Source organism: Myotis nattereri, assembly GCF_964212035.1.
Source record: "Myotis nattereri genome assembly, chromosome: 8".
NCBI lineage: Eukaryota > Metazoa > Chordata > Mammalia > Chiroptera > Vespertilionidae > Myotis > Myotis nattereri.
Genome location: NC_138083.1, coordinates 19,452,370 through 19,478,949, shown reverse-complemented (window position 1 = coordinate 19,478,949; position 26,580 = coordinate 19,452,370). Strand labels below are relative to the sequence as shown.

Below are 26,580 nucleotides of genomic sequence, written 5' to 3'. Positions count from 1 at the left end.
AAGCCCATTTGCTCTTTTGTGGTTGTTAATTAAGAAATAAAATCATGCTGAAAGATATGCTTCTCCTTTCCTTTGCTCTAAAACTGACATTCATACTGCTCTGTAAAAATCAGAATTGTTGCTAGATCAGCTCGCCGTGCACACAATCCAGGGAAACCAATAATAGTCTCTGGACAGATGTCAGTAAGGTGCAGGTTCATCCTCTAATTGAGCTGGAGGGAAACAGGTCCTATGTAAGAAGTAAATGTCAGAAGAGCACAAAAAGGAAGGAGAAAGAGCATGGGATTCAAAGCTGGACACGGGTTCAAATAAACTTCTCTGAGCCTCTGTTTCCTCATACTTAAAATGTAGATAACATCCACCTTGCAGGACTGCTATGATCAGTGAATGGAATATAGTTTTTGAAGAGCCTAGCACATTGTGGCAATGTGGATTTATAAATGGATCACTTCTTTGAGCTGTCTTCTGCTGGGAACTGGCAATACCCTGGTTTATTGACTCACACTAAGGGTGGCTTTCCTCAGGTGTCAATTATTCCATCTAGCAGATCTGAAAATGTTGGCATTCATTTCCTAGATACTTGTGTAAGAGGGCAATCAGAAAGTTCCAAAACATCAGCCAGCAATGTTATATATGCTTGAGGTTGGTCTGCGATGTATCTTCAGGGTGGGCCTCCCGGTATGCTCTGAGTGTGGTAGGCTGATTTATTGATGGCCTTCCTATACTACCATCCTATATTGCCCTGAAACTTTGCAGTTCTCCTACTAAGACTCTGGGCTAGCCTCAACTTGCTTTGCCAAAAGAATATGGTAGAAGTGCTGGCATGCCACTTTCAAGCCTGGGACTCAAAAGGCCTTGCACATTTCCATTTAGTCTCTTGCACTATTGAGTTTCCTTTTGGAACCCTGCCTCTTCCATGAGAACAAGCCTGGGAGAGTCTGCTAGAGAATGAGAGACCATGTGGAGGAGAACTGTGATGCCCTACTCAACATCCAGCCAATCCTCAGAAGCAGAGCCAACTAGACAAACCACAGCTAACTACAAATGCAAGGAGTCCAGTCAAGACCTGAACTGCCTTTCATGGAACCTAAATGTCTGACCCACAAAATGTGAATTAAATAAATGGTTGCTGTTTGAAGCTACCAAGATACTTGGTGGTTTGTAACACACGTTGTCATGGTGACACATGACTGAAACTCAAGTGACTGAGAGACTTTCTCCAATTCTAGAGAACCTTAATGAGGACCCCTGGGGCTCCTCAGCTATCAGAGTGGCAACCTATCTCCATGGATTGACCTATCTCCCCTATGTTCAGCCATCGATCACATTCTCTGAGCTTTTTTGTGAATCCCCTAAGAGCCTGACAGCAGAGGCAATTAATATGGTCCTGTAGAAGCTTAAGATAAATGAAGTCTTGAGCAGGAGAGGAAGTGGTCTTTACCTGTTATTCTCCAGACCCAATGTGTGTCCTTTTCTTTCCAAAGCAAGATGGAAAGAACTGGGAGGATTCAAATAGCTGAAATGTGTGATCCTAGCTCCAGGCTTTAAGGAGGAGAAACTTTTGTTGGTGAAAAGATGCAAGTCAGTACACCTGAGTATTTAGAACCTATAAACGAGAGATTGTCCGGGGTGAGACATGGTTGTAATACAGGCAGACTATGCCTTTGGTACCACCTTTCCTGACTCTCTTAATTCTCCTCCCTTTCTTTCTGACCCTAGAAATCTCCATCTGATCAGCAAATCTGCTGAGAAATTTAACTTTCCTGAGACTAAGCATTCAATACACACACACACACACACACACACACACACACACACACGAGATTTAGAAAGGGGTTGAGCAGGAATCTTTTGAGGCAAGAAGAGGCCTTTCAATTGTTAACATAAGAAACATTCAAACCTATAAAGAATTTTTGTGAATTTATTTAAACCAAATTGTTGACAATTGCCGGAAAGCAGAATCTCAATGAATTAAGATAATGCTGCAAATAATGGTGGTTTTTCGCCTATTTTTATAAATTACCATCAAAGAAGGAGACGAGAGTGGTTCACATGAAATCCATTGGTGATAGATTAGGGAGGTGGGAGAAAGCAAAGTGAGGAAACCTCTACGATTGGATAAAAAGTAAAATGGTAGACAAGTGCTGCTTTTACATAGGTGCATACAGGATAGTTAGCAGTCAACAATTATCACAATAACAATAACAATGACGGAATTTGTGGTCTCTGCCCTGGCCTCCTGAGCATTGGTTGTGTCCTGAGGGGTCTGGATAACAGGGAAGTTACAAATTACCCATACATTCCAAAGGTGTGTTATCTAGATGCAAAAAGACAATAGGCTCAGTGAAGATCAAAATTGATATTTGTCAGGGAAGATACGTGCCTAGGACATGACTACCTACTATAAACTGCTTTTTAATTTAAAAAGTTTTAATTTCAGATCATCATTTGTGGTTACTGTTAGGTCTCTGAGTTTGCAAGGCTGCCACACAGGCCTTCCCCGAGTTAATCAGGTTAGCATGTGGCCCCTTTTCATCCACATAATACTATCTAAATCACACTGAATGATTGTGCCTCTCTCCATAGAAGTTCTCAGCCTATCCCTCTATCCTACTCTCTTTTCCATACTTCCCTCTGACTAATTCGCAGCCATGATCTCTTCTATCCTTCTTTGTTTCTGTAATGTTATATGTTTCTGTCAATTGCACAATATAGTTTTTTTGTTAGTGTGTTTCCTCATAGGCTTGTAAATACCGGTAGAACAGAGAGCTTGAGGCCCCCCAGGTTCCCTTTCCTCCCATTGTTAGTGCAGAGCGCAGTGCCTCACTCAAAAATGAGTTCGAGTAATTCAGAGAAATCAAGAATCGTCTTGAGAAATGTCAGTAAAATGCAAAGCCTATCCCATCTGTAAAATGCAGAACCCAAAATGAAATTGACAAGTAATTATCAGCTGAGCCAATTTTTAATCCTTGATGTATTGTTTTGTTTTCCAGTTTTTATCCCTTAAACCTCTCGATAGCATCTCCTCTTGAAAATAAAATTATAAAGATCTTTATACATGGAATGATGTCTAATGTTCTATCAAACTAAACTTGCCACTAGGCTTGAAAACCAGCACAATGAATAAATGCAAAGAAAGCTGCCAAAGGAAAGGCAATGGGTCTGAACTTGAGAGTCTTAACCATTTGGAGATGCTGTACCCATTGGAGACTCTGTAAGCAGCAATGGGTTCTCCTGAAACAAGTAAATGCTTAAAGGCACAAACTTTGGGGTGGAGGCCATGATCACACATCTCTGGAGCATCCAGGGATTGCCTAAGGGAAAAGAACTCTAATCTATAGGGAAGCAGGAAATGGGTTCCACAAGGATGCACCTTATCTGTTTACAGTTGGTTGCCAGTTCCCTGGAGTTCCCTGCTGTTGAGGAAAGGGACCCTGTGGGTTCAGAAAGGAGCTTTAGCTTGGAGCTATGATTATCAGTGGGAAAAGGAAGCAATAGGGAATGAAGAGAGGCAATGAGGAGTGCTGCTGGGATCCATAAAATTTTATGGCATAATGAGAATTTCTAAAAACTCTGCAAGTCTGATTTAGCAACATTATTATACTGTCACTCAGCCTGAACCTTTTGCTGTAAATTCTTCTTTTCACTTCCTTTTATCTCCTTCATTCTAGAACCATGCATAGTTTGCCTTAAGAGAAAAAGGTGATGGGATAAAAGAAGAAAAGGTGTGTGTGTTTAAATGAAGAAAACATTTGAAACTAGATAAAATGTTGACATATGTGAGAGCTTTGTTTCTAACTGGAATAGACAGATGAGTGTTTGGGGTCTTAAGACTATTTTTAATGTCTTTTCTATTTGTGAGATTAGCATTACCCTTAAGAAACCTGCTGAGCTTTACATCACTGAGGTCAGTGTTGGCAAGAAGTACCCTCTACCACTGTAAGTCACCCAGCATCTTTCTTTCCCTGCCTGTGTTGGGTCTCATGCTTGGACAATGATCTTCTCAGGCAGTAGCTTCTCAGGTCCTCAGAGAGCAGCAGATTTGGGATCTACACTCCAAAGGCAAGAGGCAAAGAGGACTCAGAAAAATAACCAGTACCTACAGGTTAATCTTCTAAATCTATGATCAGTCAGTTTGTTGCAGGAGAACAGAGAAGAACCAAACAATGCTTTAGAGAGGTGGAGGTCCACTGAATGCCTTTCAACTTCTGAGCCTCGCAACAAGCAGAAATTTTCTTTTTATTAAAGAGCCAGCCCTATGTGTGCTTAGTAGTTATCTCACTGGAAGCTTGTGGTCTTGAAAACAACACAGTTCTATCCAATTAAAACATACATCTGGCATGGCATGAGAGTATGGGTATATCTAGTCTCTGGCCTACAAGGTCAGACAGCTAAGTTTATCTTCCTTATTATACAAGCAGGCTAGAAAGCAAAGTTAGTTTTTCAGCATAAGGGACTGTTTAAAAATAGCAGAGTTGACTTTACAGAATAAGGGACTATCTAAATAGCAGAGAATTTCAAACAGTAGTTTTACAAAATAGGGGATGACCTCTTAAGGACATTCCATTTTAATTTTTAAAATATTTTTACATTTTTAAACTTTCAATTTGGAAACAATATTAGACTTACAAAATGTTGCAAAAATAGCATACAAGTACACCCATGTTCACAGCAGCATTGTTCATAATAGCCAAAAGGTAGAGGAAACCCAAGTGCCCATCAATAGCTGAATGGATAAACAAATGTGATATATACATACAGTGGAATATTATCTAGTATTAAAAGGGAAGGGAATTCTAACAATACTACATATGGATGAACCTTGAAGATATATGGCTGAGTGAAATAAGCCAGTCACAAAAAGAACATTGTATGATTCCACTTATAAGAGGTACCTAGGATTCCCAGATTCATAGAGACAGAAAACAGAGCTGTGACAGGCACCGCTCGCAGACACCAGAGAGGGGCTATCTGGGAGTCAGTAGGAGAGGACTATCCCCAACTCCGATTCCTGTTTTCTCACTTAAGTGAATTTACTAGTAAATGTTGTGAATTTATTTAAAGTGAATTTATTTTAAAAATTAAAGAAAGTGAAGTTATTTAAAAATTAAAGCAGGCACATTTCTTCAAGAAGCAAGGCAAGTAAATCTATACTTCTGGTTTATGAAGCACAGACAGGGTCTCAGCTAATCTGAAGAGCAAGTGAGATGGAGGGTTTCTGCTTTATATACCCTCCTGTCTATAAGGTTTTTATTTAAAAAAAAAATTCCTCTGCTAGATATCCTGGTACAGATTAATTCTGAAGATCCCCCTTTTCTTTATTATGGTTTTCCACAATTTATGAGAAGCACCTGGGAACTTTATCTTGACAAATCTGACTGCTGGCTTCACTGTCTAACAAAGAGATGAGATAGACAGCCCTCTTCTTCCCCCTCCTTCCTGCTGTTTCAACAGCTTCAGGATGATTTGCCCTAACTAGTCTATATTATTTGAATTCAGATACCTCCTCTTTTTCTCCCTCTTCCTTTCCCCCTCCCCTCCTGAATTCTTTTATGAGAAGGAGAGGTTTTAACTCTTTGTTCTCAAGATAAGTTCTGCTGCAAGAGGCCTGCAAAACTTTTTGGCGTTGTTTAATTTTCCTGCCTCAGTTTCCCTATTCCACTTGTCCTGGAATGTTCCTGGCTTTTCATTATCCTATAACATAAAGAAGAGTTTTCCTTTGCCTCTGTTCAAATTTTATTTCGAAAAAATCGGTAAAACAAACCAAAATAATGTTTCTCTAATACTCACTGGAGCTTGACAACTTCACAGTTTCTTTCTAGTTTTAAAAATTCCCAGATCTATCTTGCCTTCCACAATAGGAAAGAAAACTGCAAGTTCACCCCACCTGACAGTGGTCTGAGGCTCAAGTCTTTAGAGAGCAAAAGGTCAGCATAGTTACATTTTCTTTTTTTCGCCGTTCCTACTTCCCTCCCTCTTTTTTTGATCAAAGCTTAACGTTATCCTGAGTATCTCAGCAGGATTAAACAGAAAAAACATTCAAGAACCACTGCCTTGGGAAATATACATGAAATATTTATGTTTACTTTGCCCTAGAGAATGTGGTTTCGAATGAACAGAAACTAAATCACAAAAGCTGCAATGTTCTCAAAGATCTGTATTCACACACCAGACCCCCGGCCAAGCTTGCCGTGCCCTTGTAGTTCATCCAGTATCTACTCCTCTGGCCCAGGCCTCTTCCCCTTGTGCTAGGAATGGCCCTTAAGGGCCACTCTCTGAGCTTCTCCAAGCTGGACAGATAGAACTAATATTATTGTAGAGTTTCAAGTTTGGACAACCCTGAAAGCTAAAGGAATAAAACTTTTTATTTTTCCAGCTAGTTATTTGTTCCTGTTATGCACTGCTGAGTAACAAAGCAACCTAAATCTTAGTATAAACCAACCATTTTATTATGCTCATGAGTTTGGGATTATAAATTTAAACAGGGCAAAGTGGTCTACATGGGAACTCTGTTTTGAAGAAGACACAGTAGTTGAAGAATGACTGGAATGACAGAAGTCTTCATTCATATATTTAGCACGTGAAATGGGATGACTGGAAGACTAACATGGTGAAATGGAATTTTTGGACTGGAACCCGGATTCTTTGTCCATTAGAGTCGAAGAATGAATCCACGGACAGAGGGTAGTATAGCAATGGTAGAGATTTATTGAAGAACAAGTACAGACACCCACGTGGGGAGAGGGAAAGAGTCCCACAGAGTGGACTCCCACGTGGGGAGGAGAAAAGGGTCCCACTGAGTTCCTTTTCCCTATGGCTTAGAAAGGCTGCTGATCCTGGTGCCTTGGTATCCTCTCTGATTGGTCACTATTTCCCGACTGGTTACTACAGTAACTCCTAGGCTCAAAGGTCAAACCTCACATGAAACATGTGAGGTTCTCCCCCTCTCCCTTCCTTATTGTTTTCCTATTCCCTTTGGGCTTTCTTCTTCTCCTTCTGGATGAAGGGCTTCCTTCTCTTTATTTTGTAAATATAGACCTTTTGCTGTTCCCAGCTCCCTCATTCTATGGAAATGTGCCTGTTGCAGCTTTTCCGCTTCCCTATTCTATGGAAATATACCTTGGGCTGCTCTGCAGCCCTGTGCTTCCCCCACAGTCTCCTTAATTTCTAAAATTTCCTAAAACCTGTCTTTTTTTCACCCAAAAAAACTCCTGTTTCAATGGCAGCCTAAGTAGTTGAACTTCTTAAATGGCAAGTCAGAACTTTAAGAGCAAGTATCTGGCGAACAAGGCAGAATTTGCGTGATCTCTTATGGTGTAGCCTTAGAAGTCACATGACATCACTGTCATCATACTCTTTTAACTGAAGCCGTCACATTTCCCAGATTCAAGGGTTGGAATCATGAGCCTCATCACTTGATGGATGGAAAAAGTCTCAGAAAACGTGTGCCTATGTTTTCTAAATAACCATACTCTACAAAGTTAAAACATCAGGAAAATATATACTTTGATATAAAAGATTCCTTTTGTATGAATACCTTTCCCTTTCTCCAGAAATTTCATGAAACATTCCCCACATAGTCCTTCTGACTGAAATAATACTTTGTTGTGTCCCAATGGCCCCTTGTCCATAGTGTGTTACAGCACACTGTATTCTAATGATAAAAATGAGTGCTCACTGTGTGCCAGGCATAATTTTCAACTCTTTCTTAGCATTATCCCACTTAATTGTCATGATGAGAAGGAATGGCTTTATAAAGTGAATAAACTGAGGCCCAGAAAGAGGAGTTCAATAACTTGCCCAAGGTCATACAGCTATTAAATGGGAGAGCCAGAAATTAGAACCAGGCAGTCTGATTTTAGAACTCATGCCCTTAAACCACTGTATCACAGAGCACCATTAATTTGCTGCGGTGTGCAAATCCGATTTCTCCAGTGGAGTATGAGCTATTTGCAGGCTGAAACATTTCATAGTTAGGTTTGTCTCTCTAGCATCAAATACAGTGCCTGACTTATGACAAGGAATGGAAAAATGCACAAAAGACATGAAACCAGGCAACTAATGGGTCCAGGCTGCTTGTCACTACTTGAGCCAGTTAAGCAGAGACAAGGTTGAATCATATATGAGTGTTTATGCCAATCATGCTAACAGTATAGGAGAGCAGCAGGTCATCCACGAAAATCTGCCCTACCCACTTCCTCCCCATAAGCCAGCTGCTTATATTGGGTAGAAGGACAAAGATTACATGGGAAAGCAGGAATTACAAGCAGGGGAAGTAGGTAAGGGATAATGGTTGCAGGTAATGCAGGCTTGGGGGTCACAAAGGGAGTGCGTCTCCACACCAGATTGTTTTAGTAACAAGGTTGCTAATCTTTCCATGATGATAGGCAGTTCTCCGCAAAGGAGCATGGACTGCATTCCCAGGTTAACTCCCATGTCCCAGGGCGTACTACTCTCAACTAGGTCAGAATGTGCTGTCTCTCATCAGAACAGTCACAGTTACAGTATAATTAATATTTCACAGAGCATGATTAATATTTCTTGTAACTATAGCTAGTCCCCACTATTCTATTTCTGCCCCTAACATTTTTCTCAGGAATTTCTATGAACAAGATAATGTCTTCTGCAGATAGAGATAAGTTTTCTCCCTTTTTAATGTGGATGCCTTTATTTCCTTTTTTCTTTTCTAACTGTCCTGGCAAGAAACTCCAGTACACTGTTGAATAGAAGTGGCAAGAGCAGACATTCTTGTCTTGTTCTGATCTTAAGGGGAAAGCATTCAGCCTTTCACCATTAAATAGGTTAGCTGTGAATTTTTAGACACATTTATCAGATAGAAGATATTCCCTTTCATTCTGTTTTTTTGAATTTTTTATCATAAAAGTGTTAGATGTTGTCAAATGTTTTTTCTGCATTTATGGAAATAATCATGTGGTTTTGTCCTTTATTCTACTGATGTGGTAATTAGATTCATTGATCTTCAACTATTAAAACAACTTTGCATTCCTGGGATAAATTTAACTTGGTCATGGTGCATAACCCTCTTTATATGTTGCTGGATTCAGTTTGCTCATATTTTGATGAAGATTTTTTGGTCTATATTTGTAATTTTCTCATTTTATGTGTGATATCTTCGTCTGGTTCTTGTATCAGGGTAATATTAGCCTCAGTAAATGAGCAAGGATGTATTCCATCATCTCCCATTTTGGGGAAGATTTTATGAGGAATTGGTATAAATTCTGTCAACATTTGTTAGAATTCACTGGTAAAGTCATCTGGGCCTTGGGTTTTATTTTGCAGAAAGTATTTAAATTATCAATTCAATCTCTTTACTTATTCAAATATTTTATCCTCTGAATCTATTTTGGAAATTTATGTCTTTCTAAGAGTTTATTTATTTCACCAATTTTATCTAATTTGTTGCCATGCAATTATTTTTGGTACTTCCTAAAGTATTTCGGTGGGTGGTTAGTAATGTCTCCTCTTTCATTACTGTGTTTACTCATTTGAGTCTTCTCTCTTCTTGGTCAGTATTTCTAGATGTTTATCAATTTTATTGAACTTTTCAAAGAATAACTTTTGGTTTTTTATTTTCTCCATTATTTTTCTATTTTCTATTTCATTTATTACAACTTGAATCTTCCAGTTTCTCTGATTTCCTTGCTGTTTGCTTTGGATTTAGTTTGTTCTTCTTTTTCTAGTTTCATAAGGCTCAAAGTTAGGTTATTGATTTGAGATTTTCTCCTTTTATGGGCATTTACAGCTATGAGTTTCTCTCTAAGCATTACTTTAACAGCATTCTATAAGTTTTGATTCTGTGTTTTTTGTTCATTAAACTCAAAATATTTTCTAATATTCAATGTGATTTCTTCTTTGAATCATTGATTATCTAAAAGTATGTTAATTTTTACATTATTTCTGAATTTTCAAATTTATCTATTAATTTTTAATGTAATTAGAAATTATTATTAGATAACATACTTTGTTAGTTTACTCCTTTTAATTTATTGAGACTTGTTTTATGACCTAAAATATGATTCATCTTAAAAAAAAAACAAACAAGTTTCACAAGTACTTGAAAAGTATATGTATCTGATGTTTTGGGGTAAAATGGTCTATCTGTAAGTCTAATTGGTTTATAGTTTTATTTAAGTATCCAACTTAATTTTTGATCTGCCTGTTTGTTCCATACATTGTTGAAAATTAGCTTATATCTCCAACTACTAGTGATGAATTATCATATTTTTCTCTTCAATTATGTCAGATTTTGTTTTATGTATTTGGGGGCTTTGTAACCAGATGCATATATGTTTACATTTCTTTCTCTTTACTACGGATTAATGCGTTCATTGTCATAAAAAGTCATTACTTGTCTATATAGTAACAATTTTTTCCTTACAATCATTTTTGTCAAATATGTTTGTAGTGAGTCCTCCTTCCTTATGGTTATGTTTATGTATAAGTAGAGGGATATGTATATATATCCTTCTAGTTCCAACTTATTTATATATTTAAATCTAAAATATACACTGAGTGGCCAGAATATTATGACCACCTGACATTTGTAGACAAATTAGCTATAATTTCCCGCTGAAGTTGCTAGAGGGCCAGATCATTATAAACATCTGAATAGCACAAAATACCTAAGTATCGTTGCTGATCAAGTTCATCCTATCATGTTGATGGCATATCCCAATGGAGATGGCTTCTTCCAACAAGACAATGCGCCATGCCACGGTGCTCATATTGTGCAGGAGTGGTTTCAAGAACATGAGGGAGACTTTACCTTGCTTAGGTGGCCCCCACAATCACCAGATCTCAATCCAATTGAGCATTTGTGGGACGAAGTTAAAAAAGCCATCAGGCAGCTGGTTCCACAACCATCAAATCTCACAGAACTGGACAGTGCTATTCATCAGGCATGGTGTCAGATTCTTCGCATCACCTTTCAATATCTCGTGGAGTCAATGCCAAGAAGAATCACCACAGTATTGAAGGCAAAAGGTGGCCCAACGAAGTACTGATGGGTGGTCATAATAATCCGGCCACTCAGTGTATATCTTATAGGAAGCATATAGTAGAATAATGATGTTGAGTTCTTTCATCAATTCTGTCCATTTTTGGTTTTGATTAGAGTTTTCAATTCCTTTACATTTGATGAGGTAAGATTTACACTTGGCATTTCGTTATGTTCTTTCTATATATCTTAGATAATTTTTGTTTCTGTATTCCTCAAAAATTGCTATTTTGAGTCAATTATTTTAGTGTTCATTTTAAGTACTTTGTTGTTTATTTTATTATATTTTTAGTTATTTTTTAGTGGTTACTCTTGGATTACAATTAACATTATAAACAATTTAGTACAAAAGTATACTTAATTTTGAAAGTATATAAAAACTTTTTTCCAATGTATGTTTCCTTTGCTCTCTTTTGTGTGATTATTGTAAAAATTATATCCTTATACATTATAAATCCATAAACATAGTTGTACAATTATTGCTTTATGTAGTTGTCTTTAAATCAGATAGAAGGAAAAAGATTGGTACGAACAAAAATGCATTTACATTACTTATTTATTTACCTTTACTGTTGCTATTTATTTCTTCATGTATGTTTACATAATGTTTAGTGTCCTTTCCTTTTAGTCTAAAGAAGTGCTAGTAGCACTTCCACCAGGGCAGATGTGCTAGCAATGAATTCTCTCTATTTTGTTTTTCCAAGAATGTATGAATTTCTTCTTAACTTTTTAAGGATAGTTTCACTAAATATAGAATTCTTAATTGACCATCTTTTCTTTCAGCACTTTGAACATGCTGCTTAGCTGCCTTCTGACTTGCATAGCTTCAGATAAAAAGTCACTGTTAATGTTAGTGAACATCTCATATATTTTTTTCTTACTGTGCTGCTTTCAAGATTCTCTCTTTATCTTTGACTTTTGAAAGTTTGACTATGCCATGTCTAGGTGTGCATCTCTTTGATTTTATCCTGCCTTGAATTTGATAAGCTTGGGTGTATATATTAATTTTATAAAATGTATAATTAATTTGTAATTAAATTCATAAAATTAGAAATGTTTTCTAACATTATTACTTTCATATTGTTTTTGCTCCTTTCTCTTTCTTATCCTTCTGAGACTCCCATTATGTTTATGTCAGTATCCTTGATAGTGTCTCACAAGACTATTCATTTCTCTTTATTCTCTTTTTCTATTTCTCATACTGAATAATCCCAATTGACTTATCTTTATGTATGCTGATTCTTCTGCCAACTTAAACCTATTGAAACCTTCCATTTAAAAAGTTATTTCAATTATTATACTTTTAGCTCTAAAATATCTATTTTGTTCTTTTTAAATAATATCTATCTCTTTATTAGCATTCTCTATTTGCTAACATATCATCTAATATTTGCCTTCTCTTTAGACATGGGTTCTTTTAATATATTTATAAGAGCTGATTTAAAGTCTTTGTTTAGTAAGTCCAACATCTGAGCTTCCTCAGAAAGTTTTTATTTACTGCTTTTTTCCTTATGTATGGGTCATATGTTCATTTTGTGTGTGTGTGTCTCATAATTTTTTTAAAACTGGACATTTTAAGTAATACAATGTGGTAACCCTGGACATTGGAATCACCTGTTCTCCAAGTGCGTGTGTGTGTGAGAGAAAGAGAGAGAGAGAGAGAGAGAGAGAGAGAGAGAGAGAGAGAGAGAATATACTCTCTGGGTTTACTGCTTTTGCTATTGTGGCTATTACTGTATTTTGGTTTTGTTTTGTTTTGTTTTGTTTTTTAGTGACTTCCTATAACATACCACTCAATCTCTGCTTATTAGCTTTGTGGTCAACTAATTATTGAACTGAGATTTCCTTAAAGACTGAATCAATAAGATTTTATTTATTCTTTGATAAGGGTCTCTGTGTGTATATTGGGATATGCTTGATCTAAAAATCTCAAATTGGCTCCACCTACATTGGTAAAACCTTAGTTCAAAGCATCCACATCCCCTTCCCTTTTCTTCCAAATCATAGGTGGCAACGTACATACTTAAAAGTTTCAATAACAAACACTTAGAGTAGTGAAATGCTTTTGGTTCAAGAACCCCTTGAGAATCTTATGAAAACCATGTGTTATAGCTCCAGAGAAATGCATATATGTCCATGATTTGGGCTATAATTTTTGAGGGTTTGATTAAATTTCTTGATCAATTTAAGAGCTACAAACAACATATTTTTATAAATACGAAGATATATGGAGAAAGGGGAGAGATCAGGGAATTTTGAGGCTCCATTTTCATAAAGGAGAAGAGAAAAATATCCCTAGAGGGGAAATGACTTGCCTAATGTTAGATGATAATAGACATGAGCCATATCCAGGTCTCCTAATTCCTAGGTCAAGATTTCCCTCACCAAATTTCCTTGAATCATAGAACCAGTTACAGTTCTCTTTAGGTTGTCCTAGATTTTTATAGGCCCTGAGTCCCAAACAAGCTCTTACTATTGTGGTTTCTCTAACTAGATCTGAGACTCATATCTAATGCCAAGGATCTTTAGGAAAGGGAGATAGAGGGAAACCTGGCCTGTCATCCAGCAGGTACTAAGTAGATTTATATGGTTACACTGTGCCCAGCATGATGGAGGCATCAAGGGGTCACAGAGAAAGTCCAAGACATAAGACAGATAATCTAATGTGAAGACAGAACTAGGTCATAACACAATGCTGGAGCAACCCAGTATGGAGAACAAACACTAGTCTGAGAGGAGAATGGAGAAGTTGGTGTAGGTATGAATATAAAGGCAAGGCTCCATGGAAGACAACAGAAAATTGAAAGATGGGTAGAAACTAAAGAAATGGAGGACAGAATAGAAGGTATTTGTGGAGAGGAAGGGTAATAGCAAGAAAAGAGAGAAAAAGGGGAAAGAGTACAGTGAAAGGGAAATAGAGGACCAAGTCTGAATGGTCCTCTATTTCTGAGGGTTGTCAGTGGTTTTCTCATAAAAACTTCTATCCTATGGAGCCTCAACATGCAGCTCCAGCTTTGATGTCCCTGTTCTGGGGCCACCCTCGGAAGCTAACCATTTCATGTGTCTGTTTGACTCTTCACAGCTCCCTTTCACTGAAGGCCTGTACCACTTTTATCACAATGGCCTTGCAAAGGCCAGGAGAAAACGCAGCCTACACCACAAGCAGCTGCTGGAGAGAGACCCCAGGGTAAGTTTTCCTGGAAACCTATCTTCCAATTTCTGCCACCAGATGCAGGCTCACTGGGGTATTATAAAGAGGGTTGCCAGGGAATTTTGAAGTAAAGCCATTCGATGTATTGAGATGGGCCAATTGGATCCTTGGCAGAGTGGCACGGAGGACTCTCTGCTCCTCTATCTTGTGTATTATAAATAAGCCTTTAATAGGACTGGGAGAAGAGTAACAAGGATACCACCCTTTACTGGCTTGTCTTCTCCTGCATTATTGTGTGAGACCTTCTGATTGCCTGGGAAGATGTTTTGGCCTGTGATGGGTGGAAAGACACCAAGCAGGTTAGGGAGTCATTTTATAGAAGATTTCTACTGGTGTATCCTCATGCTCTGAGGAAGTTGTCATGCCCCATATTAGAAATAGAGAAAATGAGCTCACAATAGGCAGTGGGCTTCTCAGTATCCATGATGGTTGCAGTCATGGGAGCATCTCAGCTCCTCTTCTCACCTTGTATTTTCTCACACTGACTTAATTTATCACCATATTTCAATGGTCTTTTTAATGCTCATGTCCTTATTTTTTTAACCTCCAATCTTTACCTTATTCTTGGAATCCAGGTCTCATTTTCTATTTTTCCTTTAAATTCAATATTCCTGCAGCCAAACTTATCATCTTAACCAAAGTGGCAACTTTTTCAGTGTTCCCATTCTCTGTTTTCAGAATAAAAAATGGTCATCACTGAAGACTTCCTCTTCATATTTTGTGGGCATCCCATATATTTACATTATTTATATTCAATTGGATAGATTCTGATTTTCCCTACGCAATTCACTAAGAGGAAAATTAACAATCCAGGCAAGTTGCTCTCTATGCATTGAAGATGCATAACCTCTTCACCAGGACTCTTGAAGGAAAGTGGATATAAAGAGGGTCAGACATTTGAGTTACAGATTTACACATGAGACTCCTTTTGAGCTTATGGAATTTGTAAATTCATTCTGGTGAGGCATTTCATATGAACATTTGACTGAGTTTAATTCAGGCTTTAATTAGCAATGCAGATGAAACAGGGTTCCCAGCAGATCACCAACTAACAGGTCATAAGCAATTTGCCTTTAATTCCTCAACCCAGGGGATCCCACATTTTCTGTAGTGGAAATTCTACTCTGAGAAGCCACTTCATCTTTACTGTCAGACTAAGATTCAAGCTGCATGTGCTGCCAGCCAATGCCAGGCATTCTCAAAATGTCTGTTGTAGAAGCTGGAACCAAGGGAGAAGTTCTCTTTTCTGTGTTATAGCAGCCTTAGCCTGACTACAATTCAGTGCCCGGATGCCCTTGAGAAGCTCATGGACAGGGATCCTGTCTTTCTCATCTGTGAATCCAGGGTGGGCAACGGTAGTTAAAGACCACTCTGGTCCACTAGGACACTGGTTTTCCCTACATAGCATCTTGATCTTACCCTTTATGGCCAATTGTTTTCCTTTTATTTATATATTTTCTTATAAGTCCCATTGGTTTCTCCTCTTCCATGACTAAAGATGTTGCCCCAAGGTCACTAAGAAAGAAACACAGAAAAGAAACTGGAGCAGAAGGAAAGATGCTTGAAAGATGTGGGCTAGGAAAGAGAACTGAGGAACAGTGAAACTAAGAAGTCATTGGTTCAGAGAAACTTCTTAGGGTTGTTAGGCTAAAGTTTTCTTATTCTTGCACTTACTTGAAATGATTTTTGAAATGCTGATTCTTAAAGTGAGGAGTGATGTCTCAAAAAGAGAAGGAAATAAGATGGGTTGGGTAATAAGAAATGAAATCATGCACTGGTGATTCTAATCATTTATTTTCCTCCTCAAAATATTATCTACTTTAACCAAAAGGGGCATCCATTCTACCTTCATTGCCATTATAAAGGCCGTGGGAGTCCTCTGCCTCTACCTGGTAGAGGTATTCATCTTCCCTGCCCATGAAGATGAACAAAAAATAGCAGGGAAACTAAAGATCATAAATCTCCTGCACCTTTTCTCTGTCTTATCATTAAGGTTAAACGTCAAGTTCGTTGTCAATAATAAAATCATTCCAGGAAAGAAATAAAGCATAAAATCTCATAATTCTTTATTTAAAAAAACAAACTGCTAGTGACGGCTGCCTTGTTTTAAAATATTAGATTAAGGCCTGAGTCTTTCCTGTATGATATTCTTGTGGTCATCTAATTTTGGCATCAGCTGACAGCAAAACATGGGGATGACTATTCTTTAGCTATGAGCATTGCAAAAGTAGCAATGTGAGGATTCTGCCTTATGAGCTTATACACCTTAAACAAAAGGGCAAATAGGTCTGAGTGTTAGGATGCCTCACATTTTGGGTTCTCAAACACATTAAAACAGGTTTCCAAAAAAAAAAAAGAAAAAGTAAATAGAAGTATAGAGAGAAAAGGGGAAGAACCGGGTAGCCAGAAATGATTGTTGATCCAGGCTTTTGTCTCTTGCATAGATATTGCAAGTTACATCTTATGACTCAAGACATTAAAAGCAAGTTGTTCTATCAATCTCTGAAACGTGTTGTCTTCTAGACCTACAAACTTAAACATGTTTCTGGCCCCAGGTGCCTTTTTCCTCCTGTCTCTGCGTTGCTTCCTGGCCTTTTTCACTGGCTGTCCTCCCACTTGTGAAGAAGAATGCAAAGCCCAAGGAACCAGGCACATAGAGTAGGAGGCTTGAGCTGCTACAGGCTCCCAGGGATGAACCCACCCACCTAGCTTTGTAGCCAAAGAAAACACCAAGGTCTGCTACCAACCCAAGAAATAAACAAGAAAAGGAGAGAACAAAATCTGGTTTTGATTTTGCTCTAAATTCAGAATAGAAATTCCAAGGATGTGTGTCCCTCACTTAGCAACTAATTTTTATCTTTAAGGAAAACAATAGAAAGAATAGAAAAGGATCATAAGTGCTTTTTGTCTAGGCCAGTGGTTGGCAAATCGCGGCTCGGCAAACCGCGACTCGGGAGCCCCATGCGGCTCTTTGGCCCCTTGAGTGTGGCTCTTTCTAAGCCTTAGGAGTACCCTAATTAAGTTAATAACAATGTACCTACCTAAATAGTTTAAGTTTAAAATATTTGGCTCTCAAAAGAAATTTCAATTGTTGTACTGTTGATATTTGGCTCTGTTGACTAATGAGTTTGCTGACCACTGGTCTAGGCCAATAAAGTGTTGCTTTTAACATGTATATATATGCTCATCAGTATACAGGGCAATAGTAAGAAAATAGAGTCTGATACAGACTGTTTCAAAGGAGTTCTTGCCTTTCCATTTCTTTCTGCTAAAAGGATTAGCAGAATGTTGAAAAGCATCATTTAGATGATAAAAAGCAAAAGTTGTGTCTTGTTTTTTGTTTTTTGTTTTTCTGGGTATCTTGGTATGCTGCAGTTCTGAGTACATAGTAGATTAATAATTTTTCTTCGGGGTTTTAATTCATGAAGTAGTATTATTTTTTCTCGTCTTATTTTCTTAATATCTTTATTGATTTTAGAGAGGAAGGGAGAGGGAGAGAGAAATAAAAACATCTTGATGAGAGAGAATCATTGATTGGCTGCCTCTGGCAGGCCCCACACTGGAGATCGAGCCTGCAACCCAGGCATGTGCCCTGACCAGGAATCGAACTGAAACCTCCTGATTCATAGATCAATGGCCAACCTCTGAGCCATGCCAGCCAGGCTCTCATCATATATTTTTAACCCTATTCTAAAATGTGCAACCATTAGGAAACAGAAGTATAGTTTTTTGTAACCTCTTCCTTTAGATACATTCTTAATTGAGAGTAAAGAAAACCAATTACCATTTCATTATTTCTAAATCTTGTCACTGAGAATCTCATGAAGAATCAGTTTTTTATTTCCAAAGTCTAGCACACTATATTCCTGGTATATTCACCATCCTAGTACAACCACTGAAGCAAGAACAATATGTTTAAAAAGTTTTGGTAGCTAAAATTACTTGAAAATATAATAAATACATCCAGGTGAGATTTGTTAATCTCTGGCTAAGAGTAGCATCAACAAATCTTGACACCAAACCTAATTGTGGTCCATGGTCTACATATCAAACCCCAAAATTTCTACAAGTATGTGGAAAATAAATGTATTTAAGATAATATTTGTTCACATTTCTGTTGAACTATCTTTGGGTATCTGATGACATAGCATTGAAATAAAATACATTAAAAACACAAACTCACATTGTTCAATGAGCAACACACACTACTCATATGGAAGCCCAATAATTTAACAAAAATAACCTGAACTTCTTTTGTTGAGAGGAGTTATATTCAATTCAAGAATTATAAACATTTATTACCTTCCCTAAACAATTTTGCTAGGTCTTACAATTATTATTTAAAATCATTTCTAAACCTCTTTTAATTTTATGAGTCAGAAACTCCTATCTGTCAACAGAAAATGTTTCTCTGTTCCCTGTCTCAAAGAACAGATGTTTTCCTTATCTAAATGTATGTACATATCTAATGATCATAGATGACAACCACTTGAGTTATATGACCTATTTTTGTTTTTCATGGGTCTAATCTGAGCATATTTGTGAAGCTTTAATGTACTCCAAAAACCCACAAAAGTTAGTTTCCCAGGATAGTCCTTCAAAAATCCCACAGAACCATACCACCAGAACAAAAGAGAATTTTACCTACTCTTTAAAATTAACTGGATGTGACTGGTGTGATTTGTTAGTAAACATCAAAATAATGAGTAAACTAGGCTTTCTTTGTTTGTGCGAGTTAAAAATACAATAGTTGATATTGTTTTCAAAAATGGATTTATTATCATGGTTGAGACTCAGGTGGTTGACAGAGCTAGGACCAGCTTGTAATTACTTTGGGTCTTTTTCTGACATGACACAATAATGCTTTTAGGTCTAACTCAGATGGGGTAATTTAGCCATGAATAGTGAACATTTTGTACAGTGCTACATAGACTTAGATAAGAAAGATTAAGCATAGATGACATGGAAAATATGATCTGAAGGAGTCCATGAGATGATCAGAGCAACCACATAGCAATTTATTCACAATCCATATACATCTTTATGAAAAGAATACTGGAACTTCGACCGTTCAAAGCAAGCAAAGAAATTATTTACTCTCCTCCGCAAGTTACATAAAATTTTGTCACAATTGCTAAACTTAGCTTCTAATTCTTCTCAAATACCTAATATCAGTCATAGTATTTTATGATAATGACATGCCACTTGTATATATTGTATCTTTCCTTTGATTTATATTTGACCACTTAGATTAAAATTTAGGAAAAATAAGTGAAAACACCATTATCTTTTATAAAATCTACTTTCATATAAGAATTTATATCAAAGAATAGGTTGTCTTATCTTTATATTTATTAACTCTAAAATAGTGAAGTTTGAGATTTTGAGATACTGCACTAAGAAATGTATAGGAATTCTCCAATTTATCTTCTAGAATGTGCTGTGTCTCGGGCTCTTTTTTAAAAAAATAAATCTTTATTGTTCAGATTATCACAGTTGTTTCTCTTCCCCCCCCCATAGCTCCCCTTCACCTGGTTCCCACCACACCCCATGGCCTTACCCCCCCCCCCCCATTGTCCTCATCCATAGGTGTAAGATTTTTGTCCAATCTCTTCCTGTACCCCTTCCCCCTCCTTCCCCCTTGAGAATTGTCAGTCTACTCCCTTTCTATGTCCCTGATTCGATTCTATTCACCAGTTTATTCTGTTCATCAGAGTTTTTATTCACTTGAATTTTAGATTCACTTGTTGATAGATATGTATTTGTTTTCACTTTGTTGTTTATAATTTTTATCTTTACCTTTTTCTTTCTCTTCTCAGATAATACCCTTCAGCATGTCATATAATACTGGTTTGGTGGTGATGAACTCCTTTAGCTTTTTCTTGTCTGTGAAACTCTTTATCTGACCTTCAATTCTAAATGATAGCTTTGCTGGGTAGAGTAATCTTGGTTGTAGGTTCTTGCTATTCATCACTTTGTATATTTCTTGCCACTCCCTTCTGGCCTGCATAGTTTCTGTTGAGAAATCAGCTCAAAATCGTATGGGTACACCCGTGTAGGTAACTGACTTTTTTTTCCTCTTGCTGCTTTTAAGATTCTCTCTTTGTCTTTTGCCCTTGGCATTTTAATTATAATGTGTCTTGGTGTGGTCCTCTTTAGATGCCTCTTGTTTGGAGTTCTCTGTGCTTCCTGGACTTCTAAGTCTGTTTCTTTCACCAGGTAGGGGAAGTTTTCTGTCAATATTTCTTCAAATATATTTTCAATATCTTGCTTTCTCTCTTCTTCTGGCAACCCCATAATTCAGATGTTGGTACGCTTAAAGTTGTCCCAGAGGCTCCTTACACTATCTTCATATTTTTGAATTCTTTTTTCTTTTTGATTTTCCAGTTGGGTGTTTTTTACTTCTTCATATTTCAAATCTTTGACTTGATTCTTGGGATCCTCCTGTCTGCTGTTGGATCTCTGTATATTATTCTTTATTTCAGTCAGTGTATGCTTAATTTCTGATTGGTCCTTTTTTATATCCTTTAGGGTCTCACTAAATTTCTTGGAGGTTTCTAGAGTAGCCTTATAACTGTGGTTTTGAACGTGATATCCAGTATTTTGCTTTCATCCATTTCTTTCATTTATGACTTCTTTGTCTCCACATTTTGGCTGCTTCCCTGTGTTTGTTTCTATGTACTGGGTAGCTGCTAAGTCTCCTTGAGTTGATAGAGTGGCCTTGTGTGGTTGGTGTCCTGTAGGGCCCAGTGGCTCAGCCTCCCTAGTCACCTAAGGTGTACACTTTGGTGCACCCCTTTGTGGGGTGTTTGCACAGTCTTGTTGTAGTTAACCCTTGATTGCTATTGGTATCACTGGGAGGAATTGACTTCCAGGCCAATTGGCTATGGTGACCAGCTGTGTCTACACTGGAAGATCTTTTGTGCAGGAGACACCCTTATGGTGCAGGACTTGCTTCAGTAAGGCTTTGGTGCTCACTGACTCTGCCCCTTGAGTGTGTCACTTATGGATGTGAAGAGTTGTAATCCGTTATCATCTCCAAGGAGGTACAAGGTCAGCCACTGTCTGGGGCTGCCCAGCAGGAGCTACAGAGACATCTGCAGATTCCTCCTCTTTGTATGGAGTTTGGAAGTGCCCAGACAAGGCCCAGCTGTGAAGCAAGGCTGCTGCTACTACCAGATATTGGGCCTTCTTTTGGAATCTCTGGGGCTCTCTGACCCAGTTGCAGTTTGTTTTAGGCAAAAGAACAGGCCATTCATATGCAAAAGCTGATACGCACAACTTGGGTGGGGTTGTAAATTGGGAGGGGCAGGGTCTCTGGGAATCACCAGGGCAGAGAAAACAGCAATGGCTTCCCTAAACCGGAAAAGTCCCTGGTTCTCCACGTCCAATGCGCCCGTGCAGGAACAATGATTGCTTTAAGCACCTCTAAAAGTAAGCCACCCTCATGTTCCTGTCCCAATGCCAGACAGTCCAGTTTCTCCCCATGTGTCTGGGTCCCCCAGAGTCTTGCCCCTAACTGGAATTCAGGGCAAGCAGGAGCTTGCATCTCCCTCCCGGTTTAAAGAACAGCACATCCAGATGCCAGCACTTTCTGCACCTCCTCACCTCTTACCAGTTTCAATGCACTTTCTTCACCTCTCTAGTTGTAGAATTTCCACTCAGTCAGCTTTCCCACGGTTCTGAGTGGTAGTTGTTCTGCCATTTAGTTGTAATTTTGGTGTGGCTGTGAGAGGCAGCAAGTATAGGTGATAACCTATGCTGCCATCTTGGTATCTCTCCATGTCTCAGGGTCTTTTTGAGAGAAAAGAGGAAACAGATAAATTTAATTATATTTTACCTATTAAAAAACACAGGCATAGTAAGTTTTTTTAAATATTATGGCAAATACAATAGTATTCTGTATGTCTGTAGAACTTTTATTCCAGATGCCATTCTGGCTGCCTTTTCTTTATGTTCTCATTTCCTTGTAGCTAGAATTGGGCCAAAAGGTTATTCTATCCAGAAGTGGAAGTACAAAAGGTGGATGTGTGCTTGAGTCACACATGACTTTGTGAAAGTTCAAAACGCATCCCAACAATGGTGACCATATTTTTCAATCTGGATTTAGTTCTCCTGGTTGGACAAGGGAACAACCTATTTGAAATTGGGGTTCTCACAGGGAAATGATTGTCTGTGATGCATGATCATATTAGTTCATGGCCTATCGATAAAGCTGTGCACATATAGAGTTGGCCATTGGTGGAGTAGGGGAAGTCTAAAAGACACACATAGAATGAAATTATTCCTTCAACTATTGGAGCCTTAGAGGTACAGATTAGCTAGAATTCCTAAGAAAGACTCCTCCCTTGGCTAACAAGTGTTCATGGGCACCTCTGCCATGACTACTCCAAACAGAGAAATAAAGTAAACCAGAGGCCGAACCGGTTTGGCTCAGTGGATAGAGCGTCGGCCTGTGGACTGAGGGGTCCCAGGTTCGATTCCGGTCAAGGGCATGTATCTTGGTTGCGGGCACATCCCCAATGGGGGGCGTGCAGGAGGCAGCTCATCGATCTCTCTCATCGATGTTTCTGGCTCTCTATCCCTCTCCCTTCTTCTCTGTAAAAATCAATAAAATATATATTTAAAAAATAAAGTAAACCAGAGACCTCTGGAACTGAAGTAAAGTGATGTTGAAGCTAGATAATAAAGATAGAGGAGAGACAGAGGTACAGGAAACATCCTGTATAATAAAAGCCTAATATGCAACCCATGGAATGACCAGTCACTATGATGTACACTGACCACCAGGGGGGGCAGATGCTCAACACAGGAGCTGCCCCAAGCCTGCAGGCTCCAGGACAGCCAAGGCAGATGCCAACGGGGACCTCCCCCGCCCCCCAATCGCACCACTGGTTGCCCCAAAGATTGGCCCTGATCACTGGCCAGGCCTAGGGGCCCTACCCATGCATGAATTTCATGCACAGGGCCTCTAGTTTTTAAATAAAACAAATTAACTGGTAGAAAGCAAGTGAGATCCAGTCCCACACCAATGCTGCAACCCCCACATACCTCCTAACAGTTGTTTCAATATAGCTTGAACCACATGACCCCTTCAGTGACCTGGACATTTTCTATTCTGTAAATAGCTCAATTTCTATATAGAAATAGGAACCACTTTGAAGGAGCTAATAACTCCAAAAGGAGTGCATAGCAAAGTCAGGCAAACATCATTTCCCCTTTTCCTCTGGATTTCCCTTGCTGCCCCTCTCCACCTTGTTTCCTCTCCTCAAGAATCTGTAAGCAGCAAACACACAATTCTAGAATGTCCTGTGTGTCTCAGACTCCAAGAGGAAAGCTGCTTTACAAAAAAATTAACTATGAATGCAAGTGAATACACATATGATGAAATCCACGAGGAAGGCTTTGGGGCTCATACCCCTCTCTTCCCAGCCAGCCAGATAGTTATTCTCTGCACATGAGTGAGGAGAAAGCAGTCCTCCAATGATCGGGCTTATGACATTTCTGCAGGAACCAGACCACTGAGTCAGAAGAGAGCAGACAGGATCACACCAGGGCTTCCTCTCGCTTTTATTTGATAACAACTGCAAGAATGTGAATGCATGTTGGATGCTGCTGTTTTAGTTTGGGTTCCTGCAAAAAGCAAATCTGAGACAAGGACTTGGAAAATGATCATTTATTTGGGAGGGCATTCCTAAGAGGAAGAGTGAAATGAGAAATAGACATGAGGAAAGTAAATAGAAGGTGATATTTTTTTTTAGCAGGTTTCCACTGTAGGCACCTGAGGCTCAGTCCCTCTGGGGACTCTCTGAAGGTGTGTGGGGTGTGTGTGTATGTGTGTGTGTGTGTGTGTGTGTAGGTTGTGCTTAAGAGTTGTCCCACAAGGAACAAAGTTGCTGGATGATTAATCTACTGGCTCTGTTTCCCCTTTTTGCGTTGATTCGGATGTTAAACCCCTGGCACTTCTGGGTTGCCCTCTGCACAGAGGAATAAATCTCAGGATGCTGCAGAAAGTGGAAAGTCAGAGATGGTGATGCTTGATATGAGAAGCTGTCAGCAGTGACAGGTGAACTCAGGAAAGGGCTGAGAAAATATGGGGATGCCAACAACTACTGCTACACATCCTAAAACCCAATGCTATTCTAAGGATTTAACATGCATCTTCTTATTAAACCTCAAATGTCTTCTGTGAATTAAGTGCTGTCAGATTTCCAATTGATAGGTGAGGAAATGGGAGCTTAGAGAGTCTCTTGATTTATGGAAAGTCTGTAAGGGGTCTTCACCACTGCACAATGATGATCTGCCATTGATTTGAATTTCATAAATAAATTTTCCCTGTTCCTCTGCACAAATAAAATTACAAAACAGGAAGAAGCCAAAGGAAACATCAATTCAGCCCTTTGTCTTAAAGCTTTAAAATAAAATTTTACCATTGAGACAAAATAACCTAGAGAGGGTAAGTGACTTCTCTGGGGTCACACAGCCATAATTGATGGGGAGGAAAGAATGAAATCATGACCACTCTCAATATTATATCCGACTTAAATAAAAAGCTAAATGAGATTTGATATTGCTTATGAATTTGTGATTCTTTAAAACTTATTTTTGCTAATTAATCATTGGATTCTCTAAATCAAAAATAGCTTAGTAAAAAAAAATGAAGGTATATCATCAGTTTATGTATCTTAATGTGAATTCAATGAATTCAGCTATAAATGAAAAAGTAAAAAAGGAGAGTGAAATAATAACAAGGGTGGGTACTTCTGCTCAGTATTCTGCTCAACTAGCTTATGCCCTGTAGTGGTTGTGAAGGACTAGAACAGTGGTTCTCAACCTTGGCTGCACATTAGAATCACCTGGGAATCAGGATTTTAAAAAGATTCCCAGGTGATTCTAATGTGCAGCCCAGGTAGAGAACCACTGGACTAGAGTCAGCTGAGTACCCAGCTGGCCTCATTGTCCTCATCATTCCCATAGTGGGAGCATTTCGTCTCTGAGGGTGAGAGACTCTAGCATTTAAAGTAACACTTTTGTTGCAAAAATATGCCCTAAGCACAAGCAAACTTCATCTGCTGTGTGAACAATGCAAGAAGACCAGATTCTTTGTGGAAGGAATATTCTAAAAAATTTGATGTATTGAGATACCACATATCAATTTCTAACTTTCCTCAGAAATTTTCGAAGCCAATTTTGACCATGCATAGTTTCCACTATACCAACTTCAGAAGTGGACCTTTCCAGTGTGATTCCTCTATCCTCCTTGAAGCTTTCCCTGACTTCCCATAATGCAGCGGTTCTCAACCTGTGGGTCGCGACCCTTTTGGCGGTTGAACGACCCTTTCACCGGGGTCATCTAAGACCATGCTGCGTATCAGATACTTACATTACAATTCATAACAGTAGCAACATTACAGTTATGAAGTAGCAATGAAAATAATTTTATGGTTGGGTCACAACATGAGGAACTGTATTTGAACAATAATAGATACAGAGGCAGAGCTGCCTCAAACAGATTGTCAAACTGCAGCGGGAAGGCCGGGGAGGGTTGGGGGGCAGGAGGTAGGGAGGTAAGAGATCAACTAAAGGACTTGTATGCATGCATATAAGCATAACCAATGGACATAAGACACTGGGAGATAGGGGAGGCTGGGGGACTGTCTAGGGCGGGGGGATAAAATGGACACATATGTAATACCCTTTGTAATACTTTAAGCAATAAAAAAAATAAAATAAAATAAAGGGCCAGAAGGTTGAGAACCACTGCCTCTATAAAAAAGGAGACAAAGATGGTGTCTTAGCTTGGATTTCCTGGAAACAGACTCTGAGATAGGGGCTTGCATGTATAAAAGATGCTGAAAAATGCTATTTGCATATGTGGTTGTGGCTCCTTCAAATCCCTCTCATGTCTCACATTTCTCTGCTTCCTCTTCTGCTTACGGCCTCATGTGACTTCATTGGGCCCACCCAGCATAACCTCCCTCTCTTAAAGTCAGCAGATTAGTAACCTTAATTAAGTCTGCAAGGTCCCTTTTACCAGTGATGTCACATAACTGTGAAAATAACATCAGGGGATAAATACCAGGGGGTCAAAATTCTGCCCTGAGCCTTGACCTTTCTGGAAGAGTTAGTATGCCTTCCAGGTGAGCAGCTCTCTCTAGGCAGCCTAGCTTCCCCTTACTGCCCTTCTCCAGGGATTGCTTTTAGCTCAGAAGGAAACAAATTAGTAAACCCATAAACTTGACCATGCTTTGAGACCAAATGGTGAAGCCAAGAGACCCATGTGTAGCACATTCTGACTTAGCTTCCCAGCTGGTGACCAAATTCATTTTCTAGAACCTCCTGGAGGGATGGG

General features: G+C 38.7%; 1 protein-coding gene across 1 annotated transcript in view; it reads left to right on the top strand.

Moving 5' to 3' along the window:
* PCSK2 (proprotein convertase subtilisin/kexin type 2) overlaps positions 1–26,580 on the top strand; it is a 257,323-nt gene that overhangs the window by 30,869 nt on the left and 199,874 nt on the right. The window contains exon 2 of the mRNA XM_081096978.1: positions 14,100–14,204. Coding sequence (XP_080953104.1) covers positions 14,100–14,204 — 105 coding nt within the window. The remainder of the gene's footprint in view (positions 1–14,099; positions 14,205–26,580) is intronic.